Source organism: Nematostella vectensis, chromosome 3 (genome assembly GCF_932526225.1).
Source record: "Nematostella vectensis chromosome 3, jaNemVect1.1, whole genome shotgun sequence".
Taxonomy (NCBI): domain Eukaryota; kingdom Metazoa; phylum Cnidaria; class Anthozoa; order Actiniaria; family Edwardsiidae; genus Nematostella; species Nematostella vectensis.
The window spans coordinates 12950110-12962570 of NC_064036.1; the positions used below are offsets into that span (position 1 = coordinate 12950110).

A 12461-nucleotide genomic window follows, 5' to 3' on the forward strand; every position below is an offset into this window, starting at 1 on the left:
TGAAAATCGAAAACAGTAATTTTATAATGTAAGTGGTAGTTTGAATGTGATTAGGGAAGGCACAGAGAACGGCTCTGAACTTGGCTGTACTTAGTTGTTTGAGAAGTTTTTTTTTTCTTTAATAAATGTATTTTTGACAAATTAGTTTATTTCGCACGTTTGGCAGATGAAAAACTCAGCTGAGCTGGATAATATGGAGTTTCTTATCCAGGGCTTAGTGGTGATTGGCTGATCATATCGTAGCTCGCATGTGATTGGCTAATTGTATCGTAGCTCGCACCTGATTGGCTTAACATTTCGTATCTCATACATGACTGGCTGATTGTAACAGCTGTGAGAAAAAAAGTCGAACAATCGCTTAAAATACTTTATAACAACGGCTGAAACCAGAATCAGTGTTAGAGTTAGGGTGGTTGTTATATAGTGCCTGCCCAACAAGCACAAGTAATCCATAAAAGCCCGTACTATATAAGTGTAAAACTAGAAGTTCTCGTAGAAAAGTGAAGTGCTCGAGCTCATAGATTGCTTGGTCATTCAATTGCAAGGGTTAAATCGATATTCTTTTAGATTTGTGTGGGGCGGTTCGCACATTTTCCATAAGCCAGACTTATGCTAGACCCCATTTTCTTTGTAGGCACTGTCTTTGCTGATCACTAACCCTTTGTTTCATGGTTTCTCTGTTTGTTTTATAAGAGAAATAGAACAAAAACAAAATACTTGTAGTCTTATTTTATTAAACAAAAGAAATTATTTAATTGAAGGCATTGTATGTCTGGTAGCCATAACAAACAATCTGATTAGCTGTGGAGGGGATGTGCAGTCATAGATATTATGGAAAGTAAAGTAAATTAAAAAAAAGACTGCCTTTTGGTGGTTGAGTGGGAGGGACACAGCCCGTGGGCCCACCCCAAGCCAAATGCCTGTACAAACCCAGTAAGCTATTTGGGTCTAAGTGGTGGCCATAATAAAAGCTACTGAAAAGATTACTGCTCATGTATTAACTTATAGTGAACTATACAGAATTTATGATTTCCTGCTTCTCCCTAACAATAGCTTCTGCATGTAAGTACACTGCAGTATTCACTGGAGCCCTCTGTGTTTCCTCCGCGGCTGTGTTTGCCTTGGTTTAAAATAATGTAGCAATCCATTTTGTTTTATTTCTTGCATAATGATTTGCAATCATTGTAGTTCAGGACTGGACATTGCTGTGGACAAAAAGACTCAAAATATAAAATACTGCAAACCCAGTATCGAATAAAAAAAGCAATATTATGTCTGATATTAGAAGGGCCGAGAAGCGGGGCAGAGAAATGAGATTATTCGGATTGATTTTATATTTCCCTTTATACATAAGTCTCATCAAATAACACAGAGATCTACTGAATGCTTATTATTAACCGTCATTTTAGGAATTTGGTTGGTTTGTCTTCCCTTCATAAAGTTATTTCGCTCAGTTGCATTTATAAACAAAACATTTCCTCCGCGGCTGTATTTGCCTTGGTTTAAAATAATGTAGCAATCCATTTTGTCTTCCCTTCATATAGCCTGCTTGCAGGCGGTGCTCGGTGTTATCATCGCGGAAAAACCTCTTCGTTCGATGATCGGGCGCCGGTGCTCGGCGTTATCATCGCGGAGAACCCTCTCCGTTCGATGATCGGGCGCCATATTGTATACTAATCCGCAAGGTTCCTGAGGGCGAGCGCAAAAACGGACGCCCTGCGTAAAGTTATTTCGCTCAGTTGCATTTATAAACAAAGCCTTACAGTACAATCGTCAGGCAATGGGAGCACAGGTAGCCCAAGCTCTTTATTTGTCCCTTTTGATTTTACGGTAAACATAGGGCGAAAATCAAATTTAGTGAAAAATAAAAAAACAACTGGTTGAAAAGACGTGTGTAGTCTAGTGTTGTGTTTATGTTAGCTTTTTGCATGCTCTTTGGTCGTATTAAAGCGCCTTTTTCAAGATTCAAGATTCACAATTTGAAATTTTAAACAAACGAAGTGAAAGAGTGAAAGGTTCGTTTAAAATTTCAAATCGTGAATCTTGAATCTATCTTGATTACATTCGACATAGGTATCCCATAAATGCTTAGTATTTAGAGATCAGTCGCGAGGGCTTGGGCATGGGTGCTATTGTGCGCATGCGTATTGTCGAGGTGAAGGGCTGGGAAAAATTTACGTCTATCAATTCTTGGGTGAAAATCTCCAAATTTCCTCCTTTTTCTTCCGAAAAAGGGCGTAAAACATGGCGGATGAAGACTGGGCAGCGGCCGCCGAGGAGCAGGAGCGTTTATCTGGCCAGGTTTGTCTTCTGTCCATGCATGTTTTGAGAGTTTTGCTTTTGTTAGCTACTTTCGGCTCGCACGTGTGCGCTGAGTTTTGACTGACTTTTTCTCTCTGATCGCCGGGTTTGAAATAACTCCAGCTTCTATTGCTTTTTGCTACGTTTTCAAATTATTAGCAAAGCTTTTTCACTTCATCAACTATCATATCAATAAACTATGAACCCAAAATGCTTTTTTCTCGTTTTGTCTTGCTCAAGAAGAAGGTTTGGAGTTGGAGCGGAACTGTCAGACCAACTCGTTCCTATTTTGGTTGATAATATTTACGAACGTTATGATGATTTACTTTTACTTTTTTTTCTGGAAGTAGCAATGATGTTAAGAAACTTTCCTATATTTTGCTTTTGTTGACAGCGAATTTAGATCGGCAACCTTGCTCTCTGGCTGTTTTCGCACCTCTTCATTGTTTTCCTCTGACTCCTTCCTAGCCCAGTCCAGGGCTGAATTAACTTGCAAAATAACGACTTGATTTTAAATTCAAGTCTTATTAAAAAAAATAAAAGTTATTAACAACTGGGGAAGCCTCTTTTTCTGGTTGGCTTTTTCTATTGTCCCAATAGACCATTTTCACTATGTTGCGCAATAGCTGAACTAAAATGGCATATGAAGTGGAGTTTACAGACGAAGCTATAGAAAATGCTGCCAGAGTGCTTGGAGTCAAATTGTCCTTTGTCTGCATTTTGGATCAGCTTTGGCCTGCCAGTTCGGCATTTCGGATGTGTGCATAACATCGTGAAAACGGTCTATTATTGAGGGGGGCAGGGGCGTCCAAGATTACCAGAAATGCTGTTCCTTACTTCTTGAGAACCATGATAATTTGACTAAACTTGACTAAAAGTGTAAGGGTAATGCCTTTTTTAACCCATTCGCTCCTGGGATAATAGCGCACGCTAATCGCTCTCTCCCTGGGAGTTTTCACAAGTTTTGCAAATTCCCTCGAGCAGAAAGCAAAACACATATGCGCAGTAAATTGCGAGACTATGTTACATAAAAGCAAATAGTGCATCCTATTCAGGAAAAGACGAGGAATCTGATGGTGTACAAATTTATCTGTAAACAACTAGAAAAATATAAAAACTAGACTATTATTTATCAAGTTTATTCAAATTTGTTCAATTTAGTGAACATGAAGAATCAAAACAACTTCTTTTGACAAAATTCTTTTTTAATAAATGCACAAATCAATACAATATTTTAAATAAATGTACTTACAGTATCCTTGAATACATTCCTCGAGTTTATTCCACAGATAAGATTTCAAGACTTGGTAAAACAAAGACATTTTGTCAAACAGAGTTTTTGGTTTCAAAGTGCATGTTCTGAACACAGCGACGGTTGACCATTCTAAATCGGTTTTATGTTTAGAGAGCAAAATCTTAGTGCTTTGCGTGGATTTCCTAAACTCATAATCAGTTCACAACATCTTCAATGTACAATCAACTGAAAGTATTGTTTAATTGTTGATTTCCCTTAATTTTTATTTACCAAGAACGGAGGAATATAGAATTGATTCAAATCGTTTGCATAGATTTTGTTAGTCAAATCTAACGTTCTCAAGGAAGCAAAGTAACATGCAAAATATTCGAGTTAATCCATCTAAAAAACCCTTTGTGGCATCCTTGTTACCTAGCAGATGTTATGATGTTATGTGATCCAGTAAAGGTTATTTTCGTACCATTATGACCTCCTGAAATGATGTATTTTGAGATGAGAGCAACCATGTAAATTCACACGTGGTCAAATTTTTTTCATTCACCCCGGCCTGATTTAGCTAAAATAAATATTATTATACAGATCTTTTCACAAAAATAAGAAGCCTTTATCCATACAGCAGATTTTTAGTGGGTAGATAATTCATTCTCACCAGACTAGAGGAACTGTACTCCTCGAAACATGGCAAAATCCAACTGTGAGACTCCAAAATTTAGATCTCGCTGTCAGAATCCTGCGTGAATTCTGATGTCTTTACGCACTGTTTCCCGTCATATTTGAACAAAACGATCCTCTCACGGGCTGCAATATCCTCTCCAGAGCTATCATGTCAGGTTTTCTAATTATCTTCCTTTACCAAGCCTTAAAAGCGAGAAAATAATGAAAATATTGCGAATTCAACATGGCGGTCACGTGAGACAAGTGATTTCACTACAAGGCATTGTTCTATTGTTCAGTTGCTAGGAGATGCGCAAAAGAGCTCATTTGATTGGTCAATTCCTTGTCACGCTATAGCTGAATTTTCAAAAGCTTTACTCGCCGGGGAGGGGAGCAAGAGGGGTTTTTCTTGTGTTCGCAAAAGCCGGGCAGTATAGGGAAATTTATAGGGACAGTTTTTCCGCCGGGCGTTTCAGGGCGGTATGGGAGCGAATGGGTTGACCACTGTTCTTCTAATGTACTGTTCCAAATGTTCTCTCTCATTTACACATATGTATTTGGAATGGTACATGCAAAGAACAAAAAGGCGTCACTTGTAGACCCCGTGTTAGGACTGTCAAGCTGCCCCTGTAAATACAACCTCCCCTTTCTTAAAGTTTTTAAAGGCCAGTCGTACAAACCTGTTACATGCTGTTACTTTGCATTACTAAGTGTTATGTTTTCTTCACAGGTAAACAAGCTAGCAATTGGCAGTACCCCCAAACCTTCACCCGCACCCCAAGCAGCACCTGCTTCCCAAGCTCCTGCTACTGTCCCAGAGGAAAAGCCTGCGGATGGCTCAGGATGGGATGAGAGTACTAACCGCACAACAGAAAATCCAGGCATGTACAAGACTGATAAATTGAAAAAAAAATATGCATATCTCTTTTTTTAACATTCCTTGGGTAATTAAAAGTACTTTTTAGGGCGCATGTTTTCACAATTGTCCTTGTACATTCCATAAAAGTCACAAATAATTAATCAGAATTTTCTGGCTGATCATAAAAATTTGTATGGCTGCAGAGGACACAAAAAATGAACTGGCGGAGTCATCTCTTCTGACCAAATTATTAAGGGACAAACTTGTGGTGACCAAGCATGAGGTTGAGGTACTTCGAAGTGATCCGAGCTCACCTCTGTACTCTGCAAAATCCTTTGAAGAACTTCCCTTGTAAGTATCTTGTCCTTATGAGTATCATGTCAAAGAAAAATTATTATTATGATGATAAGAGAGGAAAGGGAAAGGAGAGAGAGAGAGATGGAGTAGATAGAATTTCCATTTCCAAAGACTAAAATGTGATTTTTTTGCTTTAGGTCAGCAAACCTCCGTCGTGGGGTCTATGACATGGGTTTCAACAAGCCGTCTAAAATCCAAGAGACAGCCCTTCCAATGCTGCTAGCAGATCCGTAAGTCTTCACAAATCATTGAAAGACTTGCTAGGTCTTGGCCTGTGAACTTGATAAATTCACATTGTTCTTGTATCGTCATATACTGTAGGCCTGTGAACATGATAGTTTTACATTGTTCTTTCATTTTGGTTTAATATTCTTGGACTGTGAACATGATAGATTCACATTTTTGTGATGTTGTGGTTACATACTCTTGGCCTGCGAAATTGATTTATTTTTCTATTGTTGTTGTTGTATATCCCATGCCTATGAAATTGATTAATTGTCTTGTTGTTGTATACCCCTGGCCTGTGAAATTGATTTATTGTGTTGTTGTTGTATATCCCAGGCCTGTGAAATTTAATAATTGTTCTATTGTTGTTGTTGTTTGCCCCAGTTCTATGAAGTTGATTAATTGTTCTATTGTTGTTGTTGTCTACCCCAGGCCTGTGAAATTTATTGATTGTTCTGTTGTTGTTGTTTTTTATACCCAGGGCCTGTGAAATTGGCTAATTGCTCTATTGTTGTTGTTGTTGTCTACCCAAGGCCTGTGAAATTGATTGATTGTTCTATTGTTGTTGTTGTATACCCCAAGCCTGTGAAATTGATTAATTGTCTTATTGTCGTTGTTGTTGTTTGCCTCAGACCCTTGAAATTGATTGATTGTTCTTTTGTTGTTGCCTTAGACCTGTAAATATGATAGCCCAGTCTCAGTCTGGTACTGGTAAAACAGCAGCATTTGTTTTGACCATGTTGAGTCGAGTTGATGCTACCAAGCCATACCCACAGGTACATATTAATGAGCTTCTAAGAGATAGATATCCAAGTTTATTGAGTGAACATTAGTGAGTAAGGCCTAGTTTAAACGCCATACCTTCCATGAGCTGTATTCAATGCAAATTACTGCAAATGAGCCAGGTGCATCGCTTTGTCGTCATTTTCATGTATTTGCATTGAATACGGCTCATATAAAGTATGACGTATGTGCAGGGCCTAAACTCATACTGTAGTGTAAGGGTAAAAAAAGCTAAGTTTACCCATTGACCTCTTGTTTGCAGAAGAGTTGAGGATTTAGGTTCTGAATAGAACTCTGTAATAGAAATAAATGATGACCCACAAAGCAAGATGCACAAAGAATCTAATCAAAAGATACTATGTGGGAAAGCTTAATAAAACTTTTTGCAACTAGGACTTTGCCTAGTTCTTGCAGGGATTAATGCTTAACCCTGTACAATTTGGCAGAGTTGTCTCAATTGACAGTGGCTTCTCTGTTGAAAGCTGCAGGAAAAGAACCTGAGAGGTTTTCGTGCCTTGCTCTCTAGCTCTAGTGAGAGAATTGGGCCCCGTGCTTCTCATATATAATATTACACAAATAACACCAATTAAAATACCAATAACATTTTTGTTATTTTTAGTATATTTTTGTTAATGTTGTAATGTATATACAGTACAGCCTGGAAGAAACTTAACAGTTTTTAAAATATATTTGTTTGATACAGCTTCGGTAACTTTTTTCGTTGTTTGAGCAAGAAAGCACCAGTTCAACACACAACATTCGCATTTATTCCTTCTTATTAATAAAAAAATAATTTCTGCTTTCGTTTGGTAAAACTACTTGTATTAAGCCAAATTAGGCATGAAGTTTGTAGAGATCAGTTTTTATTGCAGTAGAAGTTAATGAGGCAAACAGGTGCGTGTAGTTTGGTGTGTGTAGTCCACACAAGGTGCGTGGAGTTTGAGTGTATGAATCTAATTACACTCCAACTACACGCAAAAAATGCGCACAAAATGTTAAGTTCCCTGCAGGCTGTACTGTAAATACACCTATTTCAAAATATGTTTTCAGTGCCAATGCCAATTGTTATATGGCAGTTCTGCTATCAAAAAATACCATGGAACTCATCAAATTTCTACTGAATGTAGGCAAATGTGGATAAGTTATGCGATTATATTAGTTATCATCTTTATTTTTACAAATAATTATACCCATAAGCAGTGATTGGTCTTAGAACTAAAAAATAACGCTTAAAAATAACGTACAGTAGTAAAAGGTGTTCCCAACAAAGAGTATCTTAAATTTCCTCATCGTGTGTTTTGTAAGAAAATAAGCCCAAAAACTCTATAGAAAAAGAGCAATCAACCCAGTCTCTCTGCACCTCGTCCAAAATGGTGGAAATTGCAGTGAACAGACACAAGCTCACATTTGGATATTCCATGTGAAAATACAAACTATCAGCGATGGGAATAACAGCTTTACAGTTGTGCTAAGATTTGCTGCTTAACACATTGACCCCTGGGAGATCCAGGGAAAAATTCACGAGGGGAGGGCCAGTCAACACTCCTTTCCCCAAAGTCAGATGGTTTTTTATAAGTCTTTTCACCCCGAAGCCAAACAAATCAATTCCAGGTCATACAGACCCAGAATAGCAGTGTAAACAATTTTGGAATCAATTTGGTTTCAGAAAAGACAGCATTTAGGAGAGCTGTGGTGATTCATTAGAAAATTGTTTTCTCATCCAGGCAAAGCCAAACAAGAAAAAAATCATCATGAATCCACAATTGCTTGCAAATATCCATAAGCAAAGCACTCAATTATGCCTCAAACGACTTCATAATGTCCTGAGACACTCTCCTAATATGCTCATAGCTGTATTTTTGATGAAAAATACAAGCAACCATCAACTTGTGCTGGCTTCAGCACAACGACGAGGGATTAAAAGTGGGGACCGCAAAGCACTGTTGGAAAGCTTGGATATACTGCTGACTAGGTGCAGCTGTGTTTGACTTTGACGGGCTGTATAAAACTCAGAATAGGGGGGGAGGTATCTGTTTTCAGTCTGTTTTTTGTAAATTCAGCTCAAAAATAGCCAGGAGTCAATGGGTTAAGCCTAAGAGGTTTTCTTGATATTTATAACTTTTCTCTGGAAAATTAGAAAAAAAATTTGGGTGTGTATTATTAATTCCATTTGTCCTGACAACGTTTATTGAAATAGGTGTGTGTGTGTCATTGATATAATGTAGGTTACAACACATGGATTCTATGGGTTATTTGAAATAGGTGTGTATTTTATCATTAAAATTTATGTTCTTGTTTGTGTGCACAGGTGATCTGTTTGTCCCCGACATACGAGCTGGCCAGGCAGACTGGTAAGGTGGCCGAAGCCATGGGCAAACACTGCCCACACATCAAGATCAACTACGCAGTCAGAGGCAACCAATGTGAGTATAATTAAAAGGCCTCTGTCATCCACCATTTTGTTATTCTTCAAAATACTAAGTGTGAGGCAACATCCATTTCCATCGGCTGATTTAGGAAGCTTTTTCAATTTTTTTCAATTTAATTAATGTGTTAGATTAAGTATACAATGTTGTTTTAAAATAGTTATTTTAAGATTTACCCACAGTATAGATTAAAAGCAATAACAACAGTGTGGTAGACTAGTGCTCGTTGACATGCTTTGATTCAATAATGCTTTCAATAGATGATGGATATGATAAGTGGTGCGTCGAGAAGTATTGACCTACATAGAAAGATCCACAAGAAATCTAAAATCTAATTCTCTGTAACTTTGCAACAATCTTAAACTTTACCTTGATATCAAATTTTTATCAAAGTAAAATACTGAATTATATGGAAATTTTATTGTTACATTTTACTTCTTCAGAATGTTTTACTGTTTCTTTATGTGTAGAACTAGTAAACTATAAACTAAATTATTTTATAGTGTTAAAGTTTTTATAACCCTGTACAATTTGGCAGAGTTGTCTTGTTTGACAGTGGCTTCTCTGTTGAAAGCTACAGGTACAGTAACTGAGAGGTTTTCGTGCCTTGCTCTCTAGCGCTAACAAGAGAATTGGGCCCCGTGCTTCTCATATATCTCCTTATATATTTTAGACTTATGTTTGTCCCCGCCCTAAATCTTTACTCTAAAATTTACTGTAGCTTGTCCTCTTATAAATAGTTAAGATTGTCCTCTTGTGGATTGTTTGGCTTGATCTAGTTCTAAATAGTTTGGCTTGCACACTGAAAAGTTTGACTTGCCTTTGTTTGTGTAGTCTTGTTTTGCCAATAATCCCATTATGTATTTAGCTAAAGTATAAAGCACACCAAACGTTTATGAAAAGCATCTATTCTTTCTTGCTATCAACCATAAATCATGTTTTTAATTTTCTTCACATGTTATATTTTATAGGTTTTACACAAATATCCAGAATTTAGACAATCAACATTTGAGTGATCTTTCAAATAAGAACCAATTATTTCCCACCAGGCAAATAAGGTTCTTAAAAAGGGTGCTTAAAATGCCAAATTTCAGTCTGTAATTACTTAATCTCTAGATTGTTGTTGGTGTGTGTTCACTGTTGTTTGTCTTGTCCTTGTTTTTAATAGTTTGTCTAGCCCTTGTAATGTTGTAATCTTATCTTTCAGTTCCCAGAGGCCAAAAGTGCACAGACCACATCATCATTGGTACCCCTGGCACTCTACTAGACTGGATCAGGAAGTCAAAATGCTTTGAACCGAGAAAGGTGTCTGTGTTTGTACTGGACGAGGCAGATATCATGATTGCTTTGCAAGGCCACCAGGATCAATCCATTAGAATTCATAAGTAAGTGACCAGATTTATGGGTTCCCTAAAAATACCAGTTATACTTTTGGAGGCATGTCACAGTGGCTAGGTACTGTACCATACTCTGTTAATGATTAATTTCATAGTTTGGGTCTGGATTTCAAGCACTGGTATATCTACTGATGTTATCATAGGTCAAAATCAAAATCCCACTATTGATTAAAGATGAAAATTGGAAAAGGATTTATGTAAACCATAAAATCAGCTTTGGGTTAAGCTTATGATTTAAATTACACAAGGGCCTGCCTCAACAAATTATGAAGTCTATCCACAGAGGAATAGACAGTTTGATGTTGATCAATCAACTCATTAGATAATAGATTAAAATAGCATTGTTTTATCAAGTAATCCATGTTGTTGTGATATTACTTTCATGGCTACACTAAGACATTTATTACTATTGCACACTGATTATCAATTATTCCATTACAAAGATCTATACTAATATTAATGTTAGTATTACTATATGTTAATACTTAGTGTTGTGTATCTATGTTTGTATTCATATATACTTTAGTAGTTATTGGAATAAACATAATCATTATTATATTTTTATGATACTGAAAATAAACTTGAATAACCTCTTCTCCAGATCGCTACATAAAGACTGCCAGGTGCTTCTATTTTCCGCCACGTATGATGAGGATGTCATGAAGTTTGCTGAGACTGTAGTTCCCAACCCTATCATCATCCGTCTCCGCCGCGAAGAGGAGAGTTTGGATAACATCAAGCAGTACTATGTTGTGTGCAAGAACTCAGAAGACAAGTTTGAAGCCCTCTGCAACATGTACGGAGTTCTCTCTATAGGACAGTGCATGGTTTTCTGTCATGTAAGTCGTTTTTTAATAATACCAGAAATATGGGTAGTATTGCTAAAATTTATTTTAAAAGGCAGTAAGGTTTTAAACAGTACTTCTTTAAAGTTTCTACTGTAATTCTTGTTATAGGCACCGTTTTTTATAGTATTCTTTCTGATTGTTTTTCTAGACACGCCGTAATGCAGCATGGCTGGCGGAGAAGATGGTGAAAGAAGGCCATGCCGTGGCACTCCTGTCTGGTGAGATAACAATTGAGCAACGGATAGCAGTACTGGAGAGATTTCGATTGGGCAAGGAAAAACTTCTGATCACAACAAATGTGTCTGCACGAGGCATTGATGTTGAGCAAGTCACTCTTGTTATCAATTATGATATGCCAATGGATATGCAAGGCAAAGCTGATTTTGAGACTTATCTTCACCGCATTGGACGTACAGGGCGCTTTGGCAAGTCTGGCATTGCTGTGAACTTTATTGACGGACAGAGGTCCATGAATATAATGAAGAAAATTGAGGAGCATTTTGGCAAGAAAATTCAGCACTTACAAGCTGATGATGTAGATGAGTTGGAAAACCTGCAGAAATAAACTGATTTGATATCTATCCTATCAGCAAACAACACGTTTTATACATTTTTATTTTAAAGTTGAACGTTCAAACTGCTGTATTTTACAGACAATATGCTCATTGAGCCAAAAGTGCTAGGCTACAAGTATTAGGTTGCGGCAAGCACTTGAATAACAGATTATAATAGAATCTAGTGGTTGCTGGAGATGCCAGCTAATAGAACTATACTGTAGATGGATAGCAGCGATACCATACCAGATCTCTTTGGTAGACAAAACAGTTATTGTAAAACCTTGTACAGAGAGTCATTCCATGTTTAGTTACTGCTGTTGATATTTATGGATATTCCATTCCATGCTCTGCTTTATGCCAAGTGAATTACATTTATCACATGGGTTGGGAACTAGATAGCTTTAAATTAAAACCAGTTAAATTGTATTCCTTTCATACAATTTATGATGAACAGTTAGCTGTAATTGTTTGAAAAAGGGCTTGAGTGCTTATTTTTTATGTCCCAGGTGAAGCAGTTATTCTGGGCAGGGACATAAAGCCGCATTGTCGCCAGTTTGTTTCCGGTCGATTATGTAACAATATCTGATGATTTTTAACAGAAAACGCGAAAAATATTTTAAAATATTGAAAGTGTGTTTCTATTGGAAGTTTCAGGTTTGTTGCCATCTTTCATTGAATTTAACAATTGAATATTTTTCAAAACAGATCTAAATCAGGTATGTACCCATGGATATGGCCGAAAGGGGACTCCTGAATGGTGTACAAATTGATATGGCTAAAAGGGGACTCCTGAATGGTG

General features: G+C 37.2%; 1 protein-coding gene across 1 annotated transcript; it reads left to right on the top strand.

Moving 5' to 3' along the window:
• The first annotated feature begins 2126 nt into the window (after positions 1-2126).
• Positions 2127-12138, top strand: LOC5518645 (ATP-dependent RNA helicase DDX19A). Its single transcript, XM_001638533.3, has 9 exons — positions 2127-2301; positions 4941-5091; positions 5273-5420; positions 5564-5656; positions 6325-6427; positions 8743-8857; positions 10068-10245; positions 10859-11096; positions 11254-12138. Exons 1-9 carry the CDS (start codon positions 2245-2247, stop codon positions 11668-11670), a joined length of 1500 nt encoding a protein of 499 aa, XP_001638583.3. The 5' UTR covers positions 2127-2244; the 3' UTR covers positions 11671-12138.
• Positions 12139-12461: the final 323 nt, after the last annotated feature.